The sequence below is a fragment of the Triturus cristatus genome, chromosome 4_1 (genome assembly GCF_964204655.1).
Source record: "Triturus cristatus chromosome 4_1, aTriCri1.1, whole genome shotgun sequence".
NCBI lineage: Eukaryota > Metazoa > Chordata > Amphibia > Caudata > Salamandridae > Triturus > Triturus cristatus.
This window is the reverse complement of record NC_140585.1, coordinates 315,412,722-315,437,716: the sequence shown is the minus strand read 5'-3', so window position 1 is coordinate 315,437,716 and position 24,995 is coordinate 315,412,722. Positions and strand designations below refer to the sequence as shown.

At 46.2% G+C, this 24,995-nt stretch overlaps 1 protein-coding gene across 11 annotated transcripts in view; it reads left to right on the top strand.

Moving 5' to 3' along the window:
• Positions 1 to 24,995, top strand: part of ERC1 (ELKS/RAB6-interacting/CAST family member 1) — a 1,928,212-nt gene that overhangs the window by 512,712 nt on the left and 1,390,505 nt on the right. For all 11 annotated transcript variants that reach the window (XM_085652245.1, XM_085652246.1, XM_085652244.1 and 8 more), the window contains one exon: positions 514 to 588. In XM_085652245.1, the coding sequence (XP_085508371.1) occupies positions 514 to 588 (75 nt within the window). The remainder of the gene's footprint in view (positions 1 to 513; positions 589 to 24,995) is intronic.

The following is a 24,995-nucleotide window of genomic DNA, read 5'->3' as shown; positions in this document are numbered from 1 at the left end:
TTCTTTCCATTACTCTGTGTTTGTCACTGAGCAGCATCCACATAGGTTATTTCAGGCATCATTCGCGTCTAATTGGGGAGCCGTGTTGTCTTGATTGTAACTAGGTGGTTGCTACTCTAGAGGAGGGAATCGCAGCAGAGGGACAGCATTGCAGCGGATGCATTCTGATTATTCATCATAGTCTAGACACACAGAGGAGGCTTCATATCCACTTAGTAAGTACCCATCGTTTCTAGGCCCAATGGTGTAATTCTCGTATGCATTGAGGGATTTAGGGTTGCCTTCTCTATCCTGTGGGCTCGGTGTAAGTTTTAGTTTTAGACATGCACTGAATGAAAGATGGGAGGCTTGGATCCATACACTCATACAGAACAGAAGTTGAACAAGATTGGACTGCAGCTCCTCTGTACCTAAAAATACTAATGGCTGACAATAGTTCCCTTTGCTTGAGATGACGGCTTTGAACGGTAGTTATCTGTTTTTTTGCTTATCCTCCTTTCTCTCTCGTTACAGGAGATGCATCGCAGGTTCGAAAACGCTCCTGATTCTGCAAAGACGAAAGCTCTTCAGACTGTAATTGAGATGAAGGTGAGGGAATCTGAGGATTACAACCAGTAGTTGTCTCGATGGGTGTATGTTTATCCAGGGAGATTGAACATTCGGTGCTTTCGTTTCGTCCCTTGTGAAATTTCACAATGAACTCAGGAAAAGTGCACATTTAAATTCACGCTTACCTGAGACTTTTCAAAAATGATATAGAATCAAAAAACTCCTCTGCCCGATAATATCCAAATATGTATAGTTTTTCGTATCTTGAGGAGCAGCTGATTTTGAAACAGATTAGGGTTTTCGGTTTGTTAATGGTCTCAAAAGACTGGAACGTCTGCTGTCTGAGTGACACAAAAGAAAGGTTTACTTTTCTAAATTCGGCCATCCCTTGCATGTGCAAAAAGGATAATAGTGAATGCAAAAAAGTTTACAACGCTTGTATTTTTAATTTTAGTTTTGTTTTGTTTTGTTTTAGAAGTTTGTTGCTGAAACCACATCGGCTAATAAGGTGTTGTGATATTTTACAATTTAACATTTATAAAGGAACTAGAGGTCTCTCACTGCAGAGAATAGTCCTAATCATAAATCATAGAAGTACATTTAATTCTGTCAGAAGATTCAAATAAATATATACATGTATTTATGCAGTCATGTAACACAAAAATAATAAAGTGGGGGAGGAGCCTAGCCTGCAGCCGAGATGGCCGCCTAGCTCTTCGGCTCCGCCGACCCTTGCGCCCTTCGTCGATATCCTGGCAAGAATCCTGCGCCTCCGAGCCCTACGCTTACCAGCGCCACGTTCCTGACCACGTTACTGTGACTCCGGTCGAGAACGGAGCTGCCCCGGCGGAGTTGAGCCCCGGTTACCATTCCGGCCTTCCAAGCGGTCGCAGCCGGGCTATTGTTTAGTGGGGGCGGCCGGCGGCGACAACGATAGCAGCGGCCGCTGTGGAGAGGGAGGAGCCGGTGCACCGGACCTGGAGCGCGGCGCTGGGATCCTCGCAGCAGCCCTTTTCCATGCTCGGCTGCCCAGCGCGCCTCGCTCGCAACATTGTATCCGGCTCCCGTATACTGTATCCCGGCCCAGCTGGGAGAGGGCCGGGATCGCTTCTTTGTTGCAGTCTACAGCAGCGGCCGCCATCTTCCGCATCGGGAACCCTGGTCCTGCCGGTGGGTTTCCCTGCACCACAGATTCCCCTGTCCTTGCAGCCTCTCCACGACCGGCTGCCTCCACGTTTCCTGCACCACCGGGGCCCCGCAGAGAGCTCGTCGCTTTCCAGATACCGATGGCTGGTGAGGGGGGCTTGCTTCCCGGGGCGCTTGGTGGTTGCTTGTCTAAGATGGCGGACGCAACAGCACCCTCCATCCTTGATCCACCGCTGGGGCTTCGCGACATCCTGGCAGCACTGGAGGACCTGCGGTTGGCCTTCTGCGACTCTTTCACTGGTTTGGGGGACCGGTTTGATTGGACTTTTTCAGCTGGCCATGATGATCCTCCAGTGCGGCATGTTAAGCCACATCTTCAGTCGACTGTCGGTGGATCACCCGAGTTGAGGTATGTGGCAGTGACGGGGGGTCGTGTCCCGGTGCCCGCTGCGGTACTCGTCGGCTCTGCCCTGGAGGAGTCTGACAATACTGCTCCCTTGGTATGGCCGGAGCTTGTGTCTCGGACGCCGTTTTGCCCATCTCCTTTGTCCTTTGGTGCCACGTTTCTGAGCGTCCTCCTGGACTTGCTTCCTGTACATCGGCCGGCCGCTACTCTGGAACTTATGCATCGTCCTGCTCCCTGTTGTACTAGCCACAGCATAGCAGTGGCGCAATCTGCGGTCCTTTACTATCGAGCTTCACTCCAGTTTGACTTGTCTCTTACACCTCGATTTCTGCAACGGACTCCATGGTGGCCCATCCCGCCCAGGTTGGCTGTACTGCAATTGGATTCTGTTGGACTGCAGATTCGAAGGGGCCAAGGCTGAGGAGGGGGGTTTTTCTTGGTGCACATTGATACGTGTATGGCTGGGACTGGGACTTGTGACTGTTGGAGGTACATGTAGCGTGGGTGTTAGGTCGGGGCCTGGGGTTGGGTGACCGCGGGTAACGTTTTTGCTTGCATTGAATAGATCCTTGGCCCTCCTCCGATTAATCGTGACATTCTTTTTCTTTTTCTTCTCTTTCTCTTCTCCTACATTTCGGGTACTCTTTTGGGGCGACAGACACACTGCTAGGGGGGGGTAGGCCGTAGCCTCTGCATGCGTGTAGGGTGGGGGGTATATTTCCTTGTGGGTTTTTTTCTATGGGCCTCCTTTTTCTTTCTTCCTTTTCTCTTTTTCTCTTCTCCCTTTCTACTCTTTACCCTTCCCGCTTGCTCTTTCCTTTCTTATTTCTTGGGTCGTTGGGAGGATTGGGAACTTGTGGGTAGTGCTTGGGGATCGTCATGTGATATGCTTCTTTTCTATCCTGATTACATTGAGTGCGATTGATTACCTTACGGATAATGCTTGCTGACTCTTCTGATGATCGTTGCCCACTATAGTCCTAACTGCATTGCTTTGATTCGGATCCTTCCAGACCTGTTGCTATGGACTTATTTCAAAACTTTATAAAAATTAAACCTCATCATCCTGGCGCTCGGCGGCACAATTGTGTATAACGTAACCTGGTCTATTCGTGCTGGTACTGATATGCTGCTGAGTTGTATAATTGATTGCTGATGTGCCCTTTTATTGTCGAGGCCGGCCTGAGGGTTGTAGGCCCGTATTTGTCTGCACATGCTGTTAAATAAAGGTTTTTAAAAAAAAAAAAAAAAAAAATAAAGTGGGGAACAGCAGAACAAGAAGCAAGAATTTCAAAGCTCGGACATTTTTTAGTAACTGTAAAACTAATCAACCGGTCATATCACATGTCCGTTTAAAGTACCAATGCTATTAAAGCTGATTTAGTTAATCAATCTAAAAAATCTTCTCCTTTTTTTATGGTCATCTGACCTCATTTCTCCTGCTCTCTTCTCTTTACATTTCATCTCTGCCTCTCTCTCATCTTTACATTTCATCTTACTTACAGGCATTTTTGCATCTCAGGCATATTTGTTTAAGTCCTGATGATCGAAACGTCATCAACAAATAGTATCATGACCAATGTTCCGTCTAATTTTTTTCCTCTGTGTGCGGCAGTGTAGGGTCTCTGTGCGCTGCAGCCATGGCTATGTGCGCCAGGAACCAGACCGCGCTTGTGCGCAGCGCCAAATATCACTCCAAACTTTGGTTACAAAACTGAAAAGACGGTGCATTTCCACACATACAACCCATGTTAGGGGGCTTAAGGCAGATTTGCAATTTGGATACACACGCCATGACAATAATGGAGTAATGGAGAAATTGGTAAGAGAGGGAAAGAAAGAGAAAGGCAGTCAGAGGATTTGCAAAGTCAATAGTAGGTATGATCAGGGCTTTAAGTGGGTCGGGTCTCACCAGTGCTGAGCATAAGCAGTTTTTTAAAGGGGGCCTCAAACCGGGTCTCTAGCGGGCTCTGTTTTGTGCCCTGGCACAGGTGGTCCATTTTTTTCAGACTGCAGTGAGAGTAGGCACATCGATGTGCGCTGCTCACTTCTCACTAGTAGAGAAGTTAGGGCATGGCGTCATGTCAGGTGAGCCTTGTAGGGGAAGAGAAATCCTTTAAAGAGAGTCATTTTCTCTCTGGATTTCCCTTATTTTTTTTTAAACTCAGGCACAGCAACATTGTCGTGGTGTCATCAGGGCTTTAAGTTCAAGCTTTTTCAATATTGTATACAAGCCATAGTTGCTGCTTATTTATCTTATGCAACTAACAACCATTGACAAAGCTAATAGTCCTGACTTGTAGGTATAATGTTACTACTTGTATCATATATCTGGATGCAATGGCAGAAACAGCAAAATACAAGTCGGGCGGTGCACTATGCTAAAAGTACAGATTTTTAGCTTATGTATCTTAAAGCTAAGCCCTTGATTACTCTGGCCATCTCCTTGCGAGACCCCTTCCCCCCCACAGTTTCTTCATCCCACTTAAAGCTCTGTGTATGATGTTACTGGTTGTATCATATATCTGGATGCAAAGAGAGAAACGGGAAAATACAAGTCGGGTGGCACACTCTGCCAAGAACAGAAAAGTGTAAATCACCCCTCAGCTGCGCTCTATTAAGAAGAGAAATTCAGCAAGTCTACAAACACGACGTGTGTTTTACACACCGTGTTTGTAGAGTCGCTGCATTTCTTTTCTTAAAAGAGCGCAGCTGAGGGGTGATTGTGGGACTTTGTTGAAGATTTCAGGTTAATCACAGCGCCCGTCTGTGAGAAGTTGGCCTGGTATATGATGTTCACTAGTTAAAGTGACCACCTTGTACCATGCCAAGCAACCCTTATGGTGTGGTTGTAAGTCAACCTTTTCGGACTAGCTGCCCTAGTGGTAGCGTAGGCTAAGCAGTCTTTGAGGCTAAACTCGTGAAACGTGTTAAGCAAGCTGTTTTACCAAATGCAACCCCCTTTTATACCAATGAAAGGACACCACACAGATATGTATTGAAAATATATATGTATTTATTTCTCAAAGTATCCCCTAGACTCTTTATGAGCACAGGAGCACAAATCGTTAAACAAGAATACGTTAGAATACACAGAAGTTGCACTTTATATGGATAGGCCCTGGTGGCCGCTCAAACCATATACTAAAATAGTGGTATAAGTACCACGAACAGAAAAGGGAAAAGGCCTAGGGCCTCTAGAATCGCTGGGCCTACAAGGAGCTAACTTCAGTTAGTGACCAGGAGGTCCACGGGTTGCGTGTGCAGAGCAAATAGTTTCACGCGAGCTCCCATAGGTTTTCAATGGGTGCGTAAAAGTTACAAAGTTACTGCAAAAAGGATCTTCCGGATGGACTATGAACTCAAGATTGGAAACACAGACACTAGAGATGATACTCTACACTTGGGCACCGGAGTGCCAGCTTTACCTCACCCACAGGAAGCGGGTGCATAGGTCTCGAAGTGCGTCGGGTTTCTTCTATCTGTTCAATGGAGCCTGTAGTCAAAGATGCTGCAGGCGATCGGTCCGGAAGAGATGCGGTGGATCCAAGGGTGGATCGGAGTTGTAGAAGACATGTAAGCAGAGGGGACAGTGTTCACAGTCACTAGCCAGTGACCAGCGTGGCACCAGGTGGGTACCAGGCGATGTCGGGTGCAAACAGGAAGAAAGGTGTAGCTTGTCTCTGCAGCCACGTGGTCCCTGAAGGTCGACGACGTCCAGGAGTCGGTTCACGAGCTGTCCCACGCAGGCTCTCACTGTCGGCGGTGTCGGCGACTTGATCGAAGCAAACAAGCCTTGGCAAAAGCAATTGTTGTGGAAACCGAAATAAGCTGATGGTTCTGACCAGCAAGGTCAGAGGGACTGCTCCTTTGGAGAGGAGCAAGGGCCAGTCTGGAGCAACCAGACCAGCGGTGTAGTTCTTGAAGTTCGTCGCCAAGATGGCCACTAGCCAGCGGGCCAGCAACCGGTTAGGCGCGTCGAGTGGCAAAATGCAGAAGGGCCCACGCAGATCGTGGAGATGCTGGAGGGCTCACCTTTGGTGCAGATGCTGCTCGGGTGTTGGGCTTCTCAGATCCCAAAGCACAACTTGGAGGGAGCCTCGGTTGTTGCGCTTGCAGCTTGTCGTGGTCTTTTCAAGATGGCTGGCTCCACGTGTCTCGGTGCCTCCACGGGTTCCTTCTTTTCAGGGACTGTGGATCGGGCGGTGAGAGGTCTGGATGTCCAGGTCTTGTCAGTCTCTGGGCTCGGGCTCGGGCGGGAGGCGGCGGCAAAGCAGACGTTGATTCGCTGGATGGTGCTTGCGTTAGCAAGGTGGTCACTCCCTGACCACAGGGGAGATTGGCTTCAGTCCTCTGTGCGGCAGAGCGTCGAAGTTCCCATCTTCTTCTTGTAGTTAAGTTGATTCCAGGATGTCTGAAGTCTTAGGACACAGCTCCTACCTTTAAGCGGATTCTAGGGGCCGGACTACCTGCTAGGTCCCTCCCTAAGGGTGGGACCAGGAAGGGGGGTGGTTACACCCCCAATCCTTTGTCCAGCTCGCCCCAGGCCCGGGACTGGTGTGCCCCAGGACCGGATTGAACTGGCATATGCACCGAGGCTCCTTGTGAGCCTCAGGCATGTCTGGTTTCTTTCAAGCCCTACCTGACCAATACACAAAATCCTGTCTGGGGTGGTGCACGCACCTCCCCTGGCAGGAAACCCTTTGTCCACGTCTCCCAAGCTGGAAGGACTCCCAGCAGCAGGAGGGCAGACTTGTGTCTGTGGTGGCAGCATCCATTTTGTGGAGCTGAGGCTATGTCTGATTTTACCCGGGTTTCAGGTACTGTACATGTCGTGTCCCTCTAGAAGGGTGGAATGCTAACCCCGTCACCAGAATTGGCGAGGGGTTAGTATTCCAATTCGTATGACACCTTACTCGACATGTTTTGATAAAGCCAAACCAAAGTTAGCATTTAACCGCGAGGTTCATAATGCACTTAAGAGTATATGGTATGACGATATCTGGAAACAGTAGAAGGAAGTGGTTCCGACCACTGCAGACAGGCTCAGCTCATGCCAGAGCACCATCTCACATGGAACCAAGCACTCTGCCTTCAGGATTGTTAAGGCCTGCCATAGGAGTGACTTATAGGTTACCATGTGTCCCATTTAAGGTTAGGTACAGGTATACTACACCTAAGTAAGAGGTGGTTACACCAACTTACCCCAGCTGAGTGATCAGCCAGTTGTGTCAAATTTGTTAGGCTAAGCCTGGGGTGGCATAATACATGCTTCAGCCCCTGGCAGGCCTTAGATACACCAATGCCCTGGGTACCTAGTGTACACTGGTACAGGGGCTCACAGGGTGATCCACTTCCAATTGGTTATGCACCTAGGGTGCATAGTGTAAGTTTAGTAGAGAGAACAGCAGGCTGGGGGTCTGATTGGCAGGCCCACAGCCTCAATATGACAAAACAGTGAAGCAAAAAGCAAAAATTTGGGGTGACCATAGGATAGCAGACCCTACTCTCCTACACCGTCTGAAGCTGCAATTAAACAACAAAGTCAGACAATCACCCCACAGCCGTGCTTATGTTACAAAAGATATTCAGCAAGTCTACATAAACGGCGTGAACTTTAGACGCCGTGTTTGTAAACTTGCTGAATTTCTTTTGTTACATAAGCACGGCTGTGGGCTGATTGTGTGCTTTTGTTAAACTATTCATGTTAATCGCAGCTCCTGACGGCCCTGCAATTAACATGAATACTTAACAAAAGCACACAGTAGGCACCGCAGCCGGGCGCTACATATTAAAAGATACCAAGTGCCCAAGACTTTCCTGCCGCTACCTCTGCCAGGAAACACCCGTTTTTCACGCCGCTCGCTTTTAAAAGGAGGGGCGTGAACGCTCCCGTTGGATGTGCTGTGTGTGTGCTCGCGCTCCACACACAGCACTGCGCGCTACAGGTAATAGAGGTGCGCGCGAGCGCACGCGCGCACCTTATTGGGAACAGTGATCATGACTATTGAAAATGTTCTATAAATAAGTTATGATGGCATTGGTACTTTAAACCGAAATGTGACACCACCCTTTTAATATTTTTACAGTCACTAAAAAGTGTCTGAGCTTTTGAAGTTCCTGCTCCTTGTACTCCTGTTCCCCACTTCATTATTCCAGTGTGTTATATGACTGAATAAATACATGTGTATATCCATTTGGATCTTCTGACACAGAATTAATTTTACTTTTATGGCTTATGCTTAGGAATATTGTGCAGTAAAGGACCTCTTGTTCCTTTATAAATACTTGTACCCTTATACCTTTGGGTTCCCCATGCCTGTAATAAATGTATTACAATTTAACATGACACTGTACACACTGAAACAGTCACCAGAACAATGGTCATTGTAGTATTTATTGCATGTTCAACAATTCCACACAATAGCTGCTTGACCTGGCTGGCGACAGGATGGCTGCTTAGTTTGTGAACCCCCAACTCGCCCATTGTATATTATCCTGAATTGCTAGATCGATCTTGGAAACTTCGGTGTTTAGCTCTGTGGATGAAGCCGACTACTCCACGCCAAGCAGTGTTAGGCAAAGCTATTGTACTCTGGGCTACCTTTGTCAATTACTCTGGTATTTTTCAACCCACCTCTCAACCCCCACCTCATGAGATGTCTTGAACTTCTGAATCAGTTGGTGTGCTGTATACTGGAGAGGGCGGGACCGTGTTACAAACCCAGAAGCACCAAAACTCCACAAATCTGCCTTCCTCATCTTGTCAAAAGTAGTTAACAATAGAGAGACTTCTGGAGATCCCATTTTTGATCATGCTGGTGACAAGGACTCGGAGCCATCCCATAGCAAAGTTATGTTGGCTGTCAGCTAGTACAGAACGTAAATTAGGGTACTGTGGTGAGTTTGCTACATACAGGCGTCAAAAAGATATTATTCTGATATGGCACAGCCGAACTATAGTAACATGATCAGTGAGGTGGACCAAGTGAAAGCCTGCGCGACTATTCTTTAAAGTTGGATCAAAACTGACTTCTACTCTGTGAAGGCCCTCTGTGTGCTGTAATTACTAGGTCTCTTAACTGTTGTGACCGGGGCTGCATTTTGCAAGCAGTGAGATGAGGGGCCTGGCCCTGTATTATATTAACCCCTTCGCTTCTAGTCCTAACCCCCCACCCTCACTCTGTGCTAAGCCTTTTTTTTTTTATTTGGGGTTGTATGCGCTTAAGTTCCAGTAACTTTTTGGTCACTTAAGGTATCCATGCCAAATTTGCATCCTTTTCTTCCAACTGCATGGGGATTTTAAAGGTACTCAGGGTTTGTTGATTCCCTTGGAGAAGACCCAACAATTAGCCAACACACAGCTACATTTTTTTTTTTTTTTTTAAATGGGGGGAAAAAAAAGTGCTGCAGAAGAAAGCGTCTGTTCTTTTCCCTGCTAATGGCATCCACAAAGGGTTTGTGGTGCTGAAATCACCATCTTCCCAGCTTTCAGGGACAGACAGACTTTTGAAAGAGAACCAAAATGTTGTACACAGTTTTTGCATTTTACTGGGACACAGCTTACTTTTGCTATTTTTTGTCTTTCAACCGCCTTCCAGTTAATGGTAGAAATGTGTATGAAAGCAATAATGGATCCTGGAAAGCTATACGTTTCAGAAAAGTAGACAAATTCTGAATTCAGCAAGGGGTCATTTGTGTAGATCCTTCAAGTTTTTTTTTTACTAGAAACTGACAGCTGAAAATAGGAAAAATTGAAAACAAGTTGAAAAGCAATATACCGTTACATCCGCTGGACCCTACTGGTTGTGGGGATATATCGGACTTGTAGGTTCACCAAGAACCCGAGGAACCTAGAGCCAATGACTGAGCAGTGTCTTGCAATGGGTTTTTATTGTATACCGGGTATATAGCAATTTATTTTGGAAAATAAAAACTGTGAAAAATCGGTATGAAAGACACCAATGTATTTCTGAAATGGGAACAAAATATAGGGTTTAGAAACCGTAGCTATTTGCACCTCTCCGAAATTGTGGGTACCCATAATAGCATGTGCCTTTTTCAAAGTGACTTCTTTTACACATTATCTTACATTTGGAAGGCAGAAATTCATCGAATGTCAATAGGTAATAACAGTTGCTCTACAATTCTGTGTTCCCCCCTAAGTCTCCCGATAAAAATGGTACCTCACTTGTGTGGGTAGGCCTAGAGCTCGTGACCATAAAAAGGCTCAAAAGGCAGGTGGGCACTCCACATTTTTGTAGTGAAAACAGACCCTTTTTTTTGCAAAGTGTCTAGCTGTGGATTTTGAACCCTAGCTCAGCTGGCACCTAGGGAAGCCTAGCAAACCTATACATTTTTGACAACTAGACACCCTGAGAAATCTAGGAAGGGGTGACATGAGTGACTCTCACCAGGTTCTGTAACCCAGAATCCCTTGCAAACCTCAAACTTTGTTAAAAAAAAATAACACAACTCATTTTCCTCACATTTCTGTGAGGGAAAGTTCTGGCATCTGCGTGGATCCACAAAATTCCACCCACCCCACATTCCCCAAAGTCTTCAGGTAAAAATGGTACCTCACTTGTGTGGGTAGGCCTAATTTCTACAACAGGAAACGGCCCAAAACGCAACGTGGACACACCACATTTTTACAGTGAAAACTGACCCTTTTTTGCTAAGTGCCTAGCTGTAGATTTTAAACCCTAGCAATGCCGGCACCAAACTTCCACCCAACCCACATTCTCCAAAGTCTCATGATAAAGATGCTACCTCACTTGTGTGGGTAGGCATAGTGGCTGCAACAGGAAATGGCCCAAATCGTACTGTGGTGACTTCAAATACCCATATAACACTACCTGGTTTTGCGGGGGGTGCACCTAGTTTTTTGGCCCCAGGCTCGCGGCATCTAGGGAAACTTACCAAACCCACACATTTCTGAAAACTAGAAAGCCTGGGGAGTCCTGTGAGGAATGGCTTGCGTGGATCCCCTAACATTTTTCTACCCAGAATCTCTGGCAAACCTCAAATTTAGCTGAAAAAAATCACTTTTTCCACACTTTTTTTTTGTGGGATCAGTGTGCCGGCACAAATGTCCTACCACCCAGCGCTGCCCTTGGTCTCCCGAGTAAAATGATACCTCACAAGTGTGGCTGTCCAATGAAGAATCAGCTAAAAAACCATTTTAAAAATATATATAGCGCTTAGAATTCGCAGTGCTATACCCTTAATCCCTGTTTTCGGCCCTTCCCAGTCACAGGCCTTTGGCCCACCCATACAAGTGAGGTATCATTTTACTCAGGAGGAAAAAGGGAAGGCTGGGTGGTAGGACATGTGTGATCCTACACAAACATGTGTGGAAAAAGTGATTTTTTTTTTCAGCTAAATTTGAGGTTTGCAGGGTATTCTGGGTAGGGAAACATTGGGCGATCCACGCAAGCCATACCTCACTGGACTCTAGTTATCACTAATGTGTGGGTTTGGTAGGTTTCCCTAGATGGCCGCTGAGCCTAGGGCAAAAACCCAGGACCCCCCCTCTAACCCCCCCCGCAAAACCAGGTCATTTATGTGAAGTCTCCACAATGCATTTAGGGCCCTTGCCTGTTGCGGGTACTTGACTCACCCACATCAGTGAGGTACCATTCGTATTTGGAGACATGGGGAAATGCTGGGTGGTAGGAAATTTGTGTCAGCCCGGTGATCCCACAAATTTTCCACACAGAAATTTGAGAGAAATGTTATTTTTTTTTTCTCCAGCAAAATTTGATGTCTGCTGGAGATTTTGGGTAGGAAAACTTTGGGGGTACACACAAGCCATACCTCCCTGGACTCCTCTGAGTTTCTAGTTTTTAGAAATGTATGGGTTTGGTAGGATTCCCTAGATGGCTGCCAAGCCCGGAACTAAAAACCCATGTGACCGTCCTGCAAAAGCAGATCGTTTGGTGATAATTTTGATGTCTCCACAAAACGTTTTGGGCCTTTGCCTGTCGCGGGTACTTGGCCTACCCACACGAGTGAGGTACCATTTTTATCGGGAGACCTGGGGGAATGCTGGGTGGAAGGAAATTTGTGTCAGCCCAGTGATGCCACAACTTTTCCACACAGAAATTTATGAAAAGTGTGGGGGATTTTCAGCAAAATTTGAGGTTTGCATGGGATTCTCGGTAGGAACATTTTAGGGGTACACGCAAGTCACACCTCCCTGGCCTTCCCCCGGTGTCTAGTTTTCGGAAATGTGTGGGCTTGGTAGGTTCCCTAGATGGTTGCCGACCCCGGGACCAAAAACGCAGTTGCGCCCTATAAGAAAACGTCCTGGTTTTGCAAGGGGGGCCATCTGCATTTTTGGTCCCACGCTCGGCGGCCATCGGGGAAACCTACCAAACCTAGACATTTCTGAAAAATAGACACCCGGGGGAGTTCAGGGAGATATGGCTTGCGTGGATACCCCAAAGTTTCCCTACCCGGAATCCCCTTCAAACCTTAAATTTAGCTAACAAAATCAACATTTGAGGTTTTCCGGGGATTCTGGGTAGGGAAACGAACATTGGGGGATCCACACAAGCCATACCTTACTGTGTAGAAGTGGACCTCAGCTAGGCCTACCAGTGCAAGGGGTTCGCCCTTCTCTGCACAGAGTCCTCAGACCAATAGGAAGACGTTGGCACAGAAACTGGAATAGAAAATACAAAGTTTAATAAACCTCATGAGGTGGAACTACATTCACACAGCACCCTTCGGTATTACAGTTTGCCAATGCTAGTAAACACATCCTGACAGTTACATACTACTAACAGCTGCAAGGACAGCTGAAAACGCAACTGGGCATGTGCGAAGGTGGAAGATGCTAAATATAGTTTGTTTCTAGGCAAATTACAAGAGCAGTCAACACTGAGGGAGGACAGAGCACATGGTGAGCACGTGGCAGCACATGGCAAACAAAATGGCTGCCAGAAATACAAAATGAATTCCACAAAATGGACAAAATAGCCTCTAAATACAAGATGGATTCCGCTAATGCTCATCCAATCGCTGCCAATTTACAACAGACGACCCTTTTAGCATTAGCTGAAGACATTCGTTCCTCTGGGGTAATCTAAATATGCATCCCGTACATCTATTAGCATTATTTCAGGCACCTCTTTATTCAACATTTGTTGGGCCTTTGTTTCTGCAACATTCCTTTGGACAGGTATACAGACCGAGATGCAAATGGAGCAAAGCATTGGACCACATTGGATACATACACAGCATTTAAAAAGTATCGTAATCATTACACACAGGATAGTCAGTAGCTTCCAGCTCCAAGCAGAAACAAGAGTCCAAAACCATCCAGCAAAAGTCCAAGTACCAGTCTCTGAATTTCTGCAGCAATTTTATGCAGTTTTGATATTGCGTCATATACTGAAGGTGAGTGATCAGGTATGAATACGCAACAGCTGCTACCAATGATGCGACATGCACCACCTCGATCAGCCAGAACCACATCTAGAACCATTCGGTTCTGGAGAGCTACAATCCTTGCAATTTGCAGCTCCTCCGTAATGTTCCCAAGTGCCATAGCTGTCTGATTAGAGTTGTGGAAGCTGTTACCAGTCAGTCGTCTTATTTTCCTACTGTTTAATGCAGCACCCACAAAGAAGAACAAACCTAAATTAAAATCGACATATTGTTGCAGAGTGGTATCAGTTTGGTCTACTTCGTCAGCACTTATTGTCCTTCTGTATCTATTTCTAGAGATATCGTCGAATAATTTAAGGTCCCGGTGGTATGTTGCAGGTGCCAGAAACACAGGGGGCAATAGAAAGGACACATAGCACACACCTGACCACCCAGCAGGTAGTTGATAATATCCTTGGCTACCACATATAAAGTAAGTATTATGTGAGGCTATAAAACTACTGTTGTTTACACCTTCAATAGTCAGAATTACAGTACATTCGCTTTTCCCACTGGAATTCTCCCAATACTGCTTATACATAGATCTGCTTTAGCTCTAGTAAAAGAAATCACAAATTGTTCATTACTGGTAAAAGTTCTCATATTTGTGAAGACATGGTGTTGAAATATTGTCCGGTTAATACTCTTCCCATTCGGTCCCTTTGGCTTGAGGATAACCATCTTTATCTTGGTAGCATACTTTATTAAGGCGAAAAAGAAGCCCGCCTACTGTACGTCTTCCAGATGCAAACAAAAGCGCATACCATGCTTGACAAGAACCAGGGAAGAGGAATAGAAGGTGTTCCTCCTTTCTTTTAATGTGCAGGTATCATCCCACACACCCAACAGTTGGTAGTATTTGTGGCATTATGAGTATGATGCAACATCTGGATAAAGGTATTATTTAAGTAGGATTGTCGATGCTTCTGCTCATGGTAGGGAAGCGTAAAGTAGTGGTGTTCAACTGATACTGGAGTAGTGGCGATCAAAAGCTCTCGAGCAGGAGCCACTTTCTCAACGAACCAGGTTATTACTGCTACAGCCACCATAGCAACAACAAACCCTATAGCACAAATGATCTTTCTCTTAGCAACAGTTGATCTCATTGTGGACATGATCAGCTTGTCGTTGAAAACAATCGTCGGGAGCTCTTATCCCTGGGCAGCCGTTGGTTGCTTCACCGAGGGTCAAGACGGGTGTCGCTACACTATACAGGACTGAATCATGAGGCACTCCGAAAGCATAGCGACTATCTGTATAAATGTTCACAGATAAGTCAGTACTACGTTCACACGCTCGTGTCAAAGCTATTAGCTCAGCTGCCTGAGCTGACTTCTGTGGAATACGAGCTGTCTCAACTACCGTCTGAAGTGATGTAATTGCATATGCCGCTGACGTTGTACCGTCTGGTAACTTCAAACAGGACCCATCAACCCATAGTTCCCCATCAACACTTGAAAGGGGCGTGTCTTGCAAATCGACACGACCCTTTGTCTGTTCCTCAGTAAGGAATATACAGTCATGAGATTCCTGTGACTGAGACTGAGTCACCGGGTATGGCAACAAAGTGGCTGGGTTTAGTGTTGCACATCTCTGCAGTGTAATGTGAGGGGCCAACAATGTCAATTCGTATCCTGTCAGACGAGCACTAGTTTAAATGCTGCGTCTTCGTCTGATGTAAAAGGGCATCAACCGCATGGGGTACTAGCACCAACAGCTTATGTGACAAAACTATCCCTTCACTCTGACGTATTGACACAGCTGTTGCTGCAACTGAACGGAGGCATCCAGGTAACGCACGAGCAACAAGATCAAGTATTGCTGAAAAATATGCGCAGGGACGCTGTTTGTCACCGTGTGTCTGCACTAAAACTGACAATGTGCGTCCATCTTTCTCATGTACATAGAGTGTAAAAGGCTTCCTATAATCTGGAGTACCTAACACTAGTGCTGAACAAAGAGCTTGTTGTACCTGTCGGAAAGCAGTCTCACATTCATCTGTCCATGGGAGGGGCATTGGAGTATCTTTAGTCAAAAGTGCTAGCAAGGGTTTAACAATGTGTGAAAACCCTAATATCCATTGCCTACAGAAAGAAGTAAGACCAATGAATGCACGGACATCTTTCTGAGTACGGGGCACTGGTGTGTCTAAAATAGCTTGAATGCGATCTGGTGTGAGTGCACGTCCCTTCTTAGACAGAAGGTGACCTAAGTAGGTTACCTTCGGTCTACAATATTGCAATTTCTTTCGTGACACTTTGTGAGGATGGGAAGCAATAAAAGAAAGCAAGTACAAAGTACATTTTTCACACTGTTCAGAGGTATCGGCTGCCAACAAGATGTCATCGACATATTGTATGAGAGCCACACCTTCAGGTAAAACGAAAGAATCAAGTTGTCTTTTTAATGCTTGACTGTAAATACTAGGACTCTCAGTATAGGCTTGAGGAACTCTACAAAATCTATACGATCGATTATTCAAAGTGAAACCGAACAACTATTGGCTATCAGGATGAATAGGGATCGAAAAGAAAGCATTCTTCAAGTCTATCACAGGGAATGTAGTTGCTGTCGGAGGAACCAAAGTAAGAAGTGTCGTTATGTCAGAAACCACAGGGTATTGTGGTACTACAATCTTGTTAACTTCTCGCAAATCAATAATGGATCGGTAAATCCTAGTGTCAGTATCTTTTTTCAGAATAGGAAGAATCGGACTGTTACAAACATTGTAAGGAACTTCCTCAACAACCCCCACTTCAGTGAGATCATGGACAATACGTATGAGTGCTTCTTCACCTTCCTGTGAAATTTTGTATTGAGTCAAACGTGGCAGCACAGCGCCCTCCTTGACACTAATGTGTACTGGTGGAATAACCATTTGCCCTACATCAGTGTCTGAAGTAGCCCACAAAGAACTAGGGAGTGAAGCTAATGCAATATCCTCTTTAACAAGACAAGCTCTCTCCGTCACAGGATGGTTGTCATTCAAGATAACACGTACACCTTCTGGAGAACATCGTATCGTAGCCCTGAAATACTTGAGCATATCAAGACCCACAATATTGTCTGGTGTATTCGGGGAAAGCAAAAATGGACATGGAGCAGTAAATTTATCCACATGGAATGCAAGTGGTTGTGACAGTGGGCTAAGGGAAGGGGTTCCATCGAAACCTATCGATGTAATGGGTAAGCCAGACAGGGGAGCCCTTGGAACCAATTGTTTAGACAAGGCGCTACGAGTAGCCCCTGTATCAACCAGAAACTGATCGGTAGAACCAAAAACATGTGCTGTAACATAGGGACCCCTCTGATCTACTGGAACTTCAACTGATTCCTTACCGCATCCTAGGCAATTCTATGCATAAGCAGAATCTTGAAAATCAGACGGCACATAGTCAGACATTTGATATTGGTTCCTTCTATCAAAAGTTTTAAACCCATCCTTCCCATGTATATTAGCATCAAACCTAGCACGATCACCTGTGCTTCCTCTAGGCCCTGAATATCCTGAACGATTTCTCATTTGTCCCCGACCACGTGGACACTGCTGAGCACGCAGTGCTGGACAATCGGAAGCCCAATGCCCAAATTTCTTACAGTACGCGCACTGGTCAACAGACAAATTCGAACGAGTATAAGAAGGGAAAGACGAACCATAAGATCCACGTCCACCTCTATCACTAACTCTAAAAGGCGGACCATAGGCCTGAGCCAACATAACCTTCGTTTTTAATTCTTTAGTCTTCTTATCCTCATTACCCTTTGCTTCTTAATTCCTGGCGTTCATAATACTGAGCCATAGTCAAGAGAGAAACCGGAGAAGAGGTAGTCCATGAACTCTCACTGGCTTTTAGGCGACTAGCTATTCCTGGCAACAGGTTTGCGACATATTTATCGACAAACCGATGTCTGCCCGTGTCATCTGTCAATGACTGGCCACTAAAATTGTGGAATGCTTCTTCAAAGCGTGTAAAGAAATCAGAGACCGATTCATCTGCCTTTTGCTTACAAGACGCTAAAACAGTCCAATCTATCTTTTTAGGGGGAATAATCGTTTTTAACTTAACTAATATAGCTGCGGGAAGATCTAAAATTAACTGACATGGCTTCTGTGTGGGTTCCCTTTCTACATCCATTTGTTCCAAGTCTTTCCATAACGCCCCAAAAGCTGCACGATCATCAATTTTACGAACAGTTCTCCACATATCAGGCGGTAATATCAATTCGAAAAATAAATCAATATCAGGCAAAGTCATAGTACAAGAGCTAATAGCACCCTCAACTTCCTCATAAAAAGCAGCTGGATTTTTCCGCGGATCAGGCAATGCAGTTTTAAGTGCCATGACATCCACCCTATTCCAAGGAGTGTAAACCCAATTATAAATAAAATAACCCTTTGCATCGATAGAAGCCTTATCACTTGTACCCGTTCCTTTAGGAGGAACATACAAAGGCGTGGCCTCCTGGGTTTCGCATGAACTATCATAGTCTTATCTTGTCCGAAGATAGAAGCTTGTGCCATGCCGGTCTGAGATGTCTGTGCAGCTACGTCTGCAGCCTTTTTCTCCTCTCGCGAACGGACTGCATCAACACGCAGTTTAACCAAACGCCTGATTGTATCAGTCACCTGGGAGAAAACAAAAAGACCATCACGCATTTGCTTACAATTATCTGCTACATCGTCGGGCTCTAACTCCTCAGAATATTTCCTAAACAGCTCAAGTACCTCTGCGGCAAACACCTAAGTAAAATACAGCTGCTCCCTTTCCTGCCACCCTTTCATACTATCTAGAAGTTCAGAGGCGGGGGCAGTGTTACGAACTGCTTTACGAGCAGCAGATCTAAGCTGGGACGCACGCTCAGCGGTCAACATAGAACGAGTTTCTCGTGCCTTGTGGTCCTCAGAACCAGAGTCTTCATCTGACTCATGAGGGGCAGAAGGAACAGTATACGGAGGTGGAGGTGGAGGATGATCTTATAATAAGAAACCATCTTGTGGTTTATTAAGTAGAGGATAAAGGGGCCGCCGAACAGCGTATTGGCAGTTACCTGTAAATTGCGCTCCCTATCTTCGCTCTCTTTTAACTTTTATTTCTTTGTTTTTCAACTCTAATGCTTTCGCATAAATGTTCTTTTGCTGTTCCTTTTCAATCAAGGCTTGCTCACGCTTCATTCGTTCACGCACTTCTTTCTCCCACATTCGTACACAGTCAAACATATCTTGCCTAGTCTTTCGCTTAAACATACATTGTCCCACATACTCAATCTTTCGTAAATCAAATGACCCATGCATAGGCCAACGCAACTCAGGATCCTTACGAGTGTATTTATTCCATAATGTGCTGTATTTTATAGAAGAAAGACCATACTTAATATACATATCCCTATTAGGCGTCCCCTCCGGGGGGGGGGGGCGGTTGTGCTTCGAGTCTCAAACTGGTACCACTACAAAAGCAACACATCCTACGAAGTGTGCTAAAAACAGGCATGCCAAAAATAGTGCAGAATATGCAGTATTATAATCAAAGTAGCATTTAAGGTACCTTTAGTACGATGTGCCGTTCAAATCAATTCAGATAGAGAAAATTCTCCTCATTACCTGCCTAAATAAATTGCAATTTATATATGAATCTCATAGAAATCCAAGTTGGCCAACACAAATTCCAAAATACAAAAGCCGCAGTAAGTGTTACTAAACTACCTTACCAATCCCAGGCATAAAAACCAACAGCAAGCGCCGCAGAATGACTCTTACCAATCACTTGGTTTCCAGGTTCCAACTGCCAAGTTCTAAAATCGACCAAATGGTCACTGCACGGCGAATCAACAGAAGAGATCTCAGTCGAGGACCGGCACCACCTGGATGGTCAGATCAAAAAGAAAGGAAAAACGCTGTGGTTGCCAAGACTCGGGTCTCATTGGGCAGCGATCGCGTCCAGAGCGAGATTCCAGTCCTTCGTCGCGACCAATCCTTCGGGCAACCGAGTCGCCGATGAGCCCCACGTGTCGGGCGCCAATTTGTAGAAGTGGACCTCAGCTAGGCCTACCAGTGCAAGGGGTTCGCCCTTCTCTGCACAGAGTCCTCATACCAATAGGAAGAAGTTGGCACAGAAACTGGAATAGAAAATACAAAGTTTAATAAACCTCATGAGGTGGAACTACATTCACACAGCAACCTTCGGTATTGAATGAAGTAGCACACCGAACAGAAGGAGCATGGTCCTTTTATACCCACACAGGGTCTCAAAAAGAAGACGGTACAAGTACAGAAGAAGGTTTTATGCACATATAAGGTCATATAGAAATGCACAGTTGACAAGTAGGAGGAGTTAACAATTTGACAATTCTAGTAAACTCATCCTGACAGTTGCATACTACTAACAGCTGCAAGGACAGCTGAAAACTCAACTGGGCATGTGCGAAGGTGGAAGATGCTAAATATAGTTTGTTTCTAGGCAGATTACAAGAGCAGTCAACACTGAGGGAGGACAGAGCACATGGTGAGCACGTGGCAGCACATGGCAAAAAAAATGGCTGCCAGAAATACAAAATGGATTCCACAAAATGGACAAGATAGCCTCTAAATACAAGATGGATTCCGCTAATGCTAATCCAATCGCTGCCAATTTACAACAACTGTACTCCCCAGGGTGCCTAGTTTTCAGAAATGGTTGGATTTGGTTGGTTTCCCTAGATGGCCGCTGACATCTGGGCCAAAAATCCAGGTGCCCCCCCTTGCAAAATCAGGTCGTTTTGTGATAGGTAATTTTGATGTCTCCACAATACGTTTTGGGCCCTTGCCTGTCACGGGTACTTGACCCATCCACACGAGTGAGGCACCATTTTTAGGTCGAGCCTGAAACAGCGAGCAGGCGCTGTTCTGGTGAAGACTTTATGTAAGGGCTTTTGAAATCTCACCACACGCTTGTGCTTGTGGTTTTGTTTTCGTCGCAGGCTATTGGGCTTTGCATGTGTCTTTCTAAGGAAGACAGCACGCAATTGGGCAAAGGCGGGCTCATGTCCCGCCTTTGCTCCGCCCATGGCCTATTCTTTGCGGTTACCCGCACGGGCGCCATGTGTTTTGAATTATCGTGCACAGATGCGTGCGCGATAATTCAAAACACATGTCTCGGTGTGGCGCACGCGCACACACCACTCGTCTTTTTGATGACGCCCAGTTGTTTGAAGAAGGCACGCGCTGTTCTTCCGGCCAAATATGAGAGTCCAGCGCACATGGTTCTGTGCTTTGCAGACAGCCCCCCCGTGTTGCCACTGAGAATACTTCGTGGTAAAGCAAAACATGTTATAATAAAGAGTAGGTTTGAGTCTCATTTTCTAGCGCTCTTTATAAACGTTGTTGGCTGAACACCTGAAACGTTTCGAACGTTGGGAGTCAGCCAGGGTCTGCTCTGGCTTTCTCTGTTAATTGGGTGGCTCGGATGGAGGCTGGGGAGGGGGCGTGGCTTGCTTCTTGAGGGGAGGCGCGAGGCCGGATCATGTCTTCCAAACCTCACCCTAAGTGAGGGGCGGGAGGTGTTTTGGAATAAAGATGGCGCGCATCCTTCTTTGAAGTTGGAGATTTATTGCCATGGCAACTCTAAAGTTGGCAGTCCCACGCACTGAGCCTAGAAGTGAGCTCCCTCCCCCCTCCCCCCCACTACAGGGACCCACCCTGCAACCCTGAGTGTGGCACGGAAGAGCAGACCGCCCACCCCAGCTCCCAGCCCTCCACCCTCCACTGCTGTGGTGTTTGGTGCCTACTCAGCCACGTCGAGCAAGCCCCACCACCCTCCCCGGAGCAGGCGAGTACTCACAGAGACACAGACACTCTGGCTGCCAGCACCCCTCCTCAGCGTCCAGGCTTGGGGTTCAGAGGCCCCCCATGTCACGAAGATCCAATGTCTCCTTCTGGGCTTCACTTTAACTATTCATTGTTCCCAAAAGCGCGCAAGTGACACAGAACTGAAACTCCCAGAATGCACTATTTTCTTAAAGGAACCCTCTGAAGTGGAACTGCAATGGCCCGGTGAGATGGAGCCTCCTGGTAACAAAAGTTCTGTCGCGATTGTGAAACGTGGTGCACCCATCAGGAGCCAGTCACAGATGTGTCAACCCATGGAGCGGGGGTGGGGGTTGATGGCACTGAGCGGTACTTCGGAGGCAGGGCGGTGAAACTCATCAGCCCCTCCGTGTGTACCTCGATTTGATGAGTCCCTCAGTGGAGAAGTGACTGCAGGGCGCACTGGTTCTTGCCTCTCACGGCAGCAGCATGTAACCAGCCTGCACTTCTCCTGTAACCCTCCCTAAATCTGGGTGTTTATAGGACGTCAGCACAACCTGTGGGTCTGGGGTGACTGGCAGCACCCCCCACATCCCATGGAAGTCTGGGAAAAGGATATAGCACGGTGGCAGAAGCAAGGAGTGGCATACGAGATATAGTCACTGGCGTGGGTAGCAACAACCCCCTCTCCCCCTGCCCCGCCCAGGCCATACTCAGGAGCATTTGTGGAGCCTGGGTTAAAACCTTAATGCAGGGCCCCACTCTCTTTTCATATAAGCACCTTAGTGCCAATATCAGCAACACTCCCCCTCCCACATACAGCAATATCATTAGGAAACAAGCATTGGCATAGCCAATAGGTCTCGCCTTTGGGACCTTATAAGTGTTTAGTTATCCAGCACAATATCCTTGGTGCACCAACATCAAGTTTTGCAAGGCTAAACACTTATAAGGTCCCAAATGCGAGACCTATTGGCTATGCCAATGCTTGTTATCGGAAGACTTTGAGGTATGCGGGGTGGGTGGAAGTTAGTGGACCCACGCAGACTCCAGAACTTTACATCACAGAAATGTGGGGAAAATGTGTTTTTTTTAAAAACAAAATGTGGGGTTTGCAAGGGATTCTGTGTAACAGAACCTGGTGAGAGCCACACGTCATCCCATCCTGGATTCCCCTGGGGGGGGGGGTCTAGTTTTCAAATATGTATAGGTGTTCTATGTTTCCCGAGGTGCCGGCAGAGCTAGGCTTCAAAATCTACAGCTAGGCACTTTGCAAAGAAAGGGTCAGTTTCCACTGTAAAAATGTGGTGTGCCCAAGTTGCGTTTTGGTCCGTTTCCTGTCGCGGATAGTAGGTCTGCCCAAACAGTTGAGGTACCATTTTTATCATGATACTTTGGGGGATGCTGGGTGGGTGGAAGTTTGTGGATCTGCGCAGATTCCAGAACTGTCCATCACAAAAATGGGAGGATTTTTTTTTTTAACAAAGTTTGAGGTTTGCAAGGGATTCTGGGTAACAGAACCTAGTGAGCCACACAAGTCACAACATCCTGGATTCCCCTAGGTGTCTAGTTTTAAAAACAAGTATAGGTTTGCTAGGTTTCATTGGGTGCCAACTGCTCTAGGACCCAAAAACCACAGGTAGGCACATTTGGAAAAAGTCAGTGTCTAGTGGGCTTTCTGCCGCCCTAGGGAGGGGGGAATCAGGGACTAATACCCTGATATGCCCCCAAGGGGGGCAGCAAAGACTGTGGCTATTTGTGTTGGGGGGTGGGGACATTGCCAACCCCCACCCTACGTATAAAAAAGCCAGCATAATCGCTGGTGTCTAGTGGGCTTTCTGCACCCCCCCCCCCCGAGGGATCCACTAGGGAAGGGTACAATTGTAAAGGGGAGATTCTGCCTTTCCAACGATACCTCTCCCAAGTGTTTCGGTGCTCGGGCTGAGGTAGTCCCATGAGTACCGAAACAATGATCAGATTCATTTTCAATGCAATGACATGAGCACGCCCGCAATGCACGTGATCGTTATTGCATTGAAAATGCAAAACGGCCTCAGGAGGTTGGGGAAGCTCTTCCTCTTCCTCCCAAGGCCAACAAAAATTAAAAGGAAATCGCTCTGCTATCTCCAGCAGAGGGATTTAGTGCTCCTGTACTCATGACGGAATGTTTCCATCATGAGCACAGGAGCACCGAACGGGTTAAAGCATCAGTCTACTAATTTCATATTTTAATGTAAGTTAGACTGGTTTACGGGTGTATCATGCAGAGTTGAGGGTAAACATATACTGGGTATGGTTTTTCAAGAGCTCCAGAAAGCGTTGACATGGATGACGATGACTGCACCATACAGTTGTGGATAATTTAATAAGAATATTAATAAGAATATAAGCCAGATAATTGTCTATACTGGCTGCTCATGTTGAGGGATTTTCCTGACAGTGAAATCCCCGAGGTTCTCTTGATTCCACGTGATGGATGACATGCCTGCTGGATACATTGTATGGTGGCCATGTCCCTCCACTATTCGCAGGAATCACCAGCCCACCTTGCGGGATTGCCTGTATGTTCTCTTCTTTTTAGATTAATTGTTTGATTATGTATTTGGTTTAAATGAGAGTGCTGAGATGACAGGCAAGTTTTGCTTTGAAGACGTGAGTTGTTGTAGACCTGCAGTGTGACTGTATGGGGTTGAGGAAATTGTTATGGTCTCATCATTGCTGATCTCAAGGGCACAGTTGGGATTGATGAGACTTTGGGTATGAAGGACAGTGAAGCGAGGAGATAGATAGTGAGATATTGATGATTGGTAACATGTTTGTGGCATCGACAAGATTGCATGTCATGTCAAGGAACATATATGGTTTACGTCTTAACAATCATTAAGGTGTGGTCAGTTTCACTTAGACACAAACCCAGTCTGTTTAATTTCCTTATGTGGAACGAGTGCCAGTTTGAGGGGAGGGTGAGGTATTCTTTGCTGTCCTGTGATGATTTTACCAGTGAGCCCAGTGGTCCATTGTGTGTAACATTCTCCCGTGTAAAGGGCCCCCATCATAGGTGGATATTCTGCAATGTTTGAGAATCAGTGTTAAACCATTATAGGCAACTACAGGGCCTGATTCTTAAAGAAAGTGACAGAAGTGCTCCTTGCCCTGGTGCTGGTTTACGACTTTCAGGAATTGACGTATATAGAACTGGGCCTGGAGCTGTACTCGTAGCACACGTTTGTGGATTTCATTTGTGCATAAGCAAATACACACGTGTACTTGCTTATGCAAAGATTTGCTGCACGATTTCAAAATCACTCTCCATATACCCCTTTTTTCTTCACTGTGGAAAGAGTTTTATTCCTGCCTTTGTCCTGATTACGTTTACAACCGTTACCAATATTGGCAGAAGTTGGAGAGGATGTTGGTGAATGCCCTTTAACATAGTTTGTGGCTGTTCAGATTTGTAGGACATTCCAGCTCTGGAACTACCACCTCACCCCTACTACATGTAGATTTGTGCAAAGGCGGCAAAATCAGAAGCCCTTACATAATATGAGCCTCAACATAATACAAGAGATTATCAGAGCTCTGATGAGAATGCTCCCATAATTTGTCACCTCACTGCACGACACCATGAGGGACAAGTGTATTTATTTACATTAAAGTCGTTTTCTGAAACATACCTTC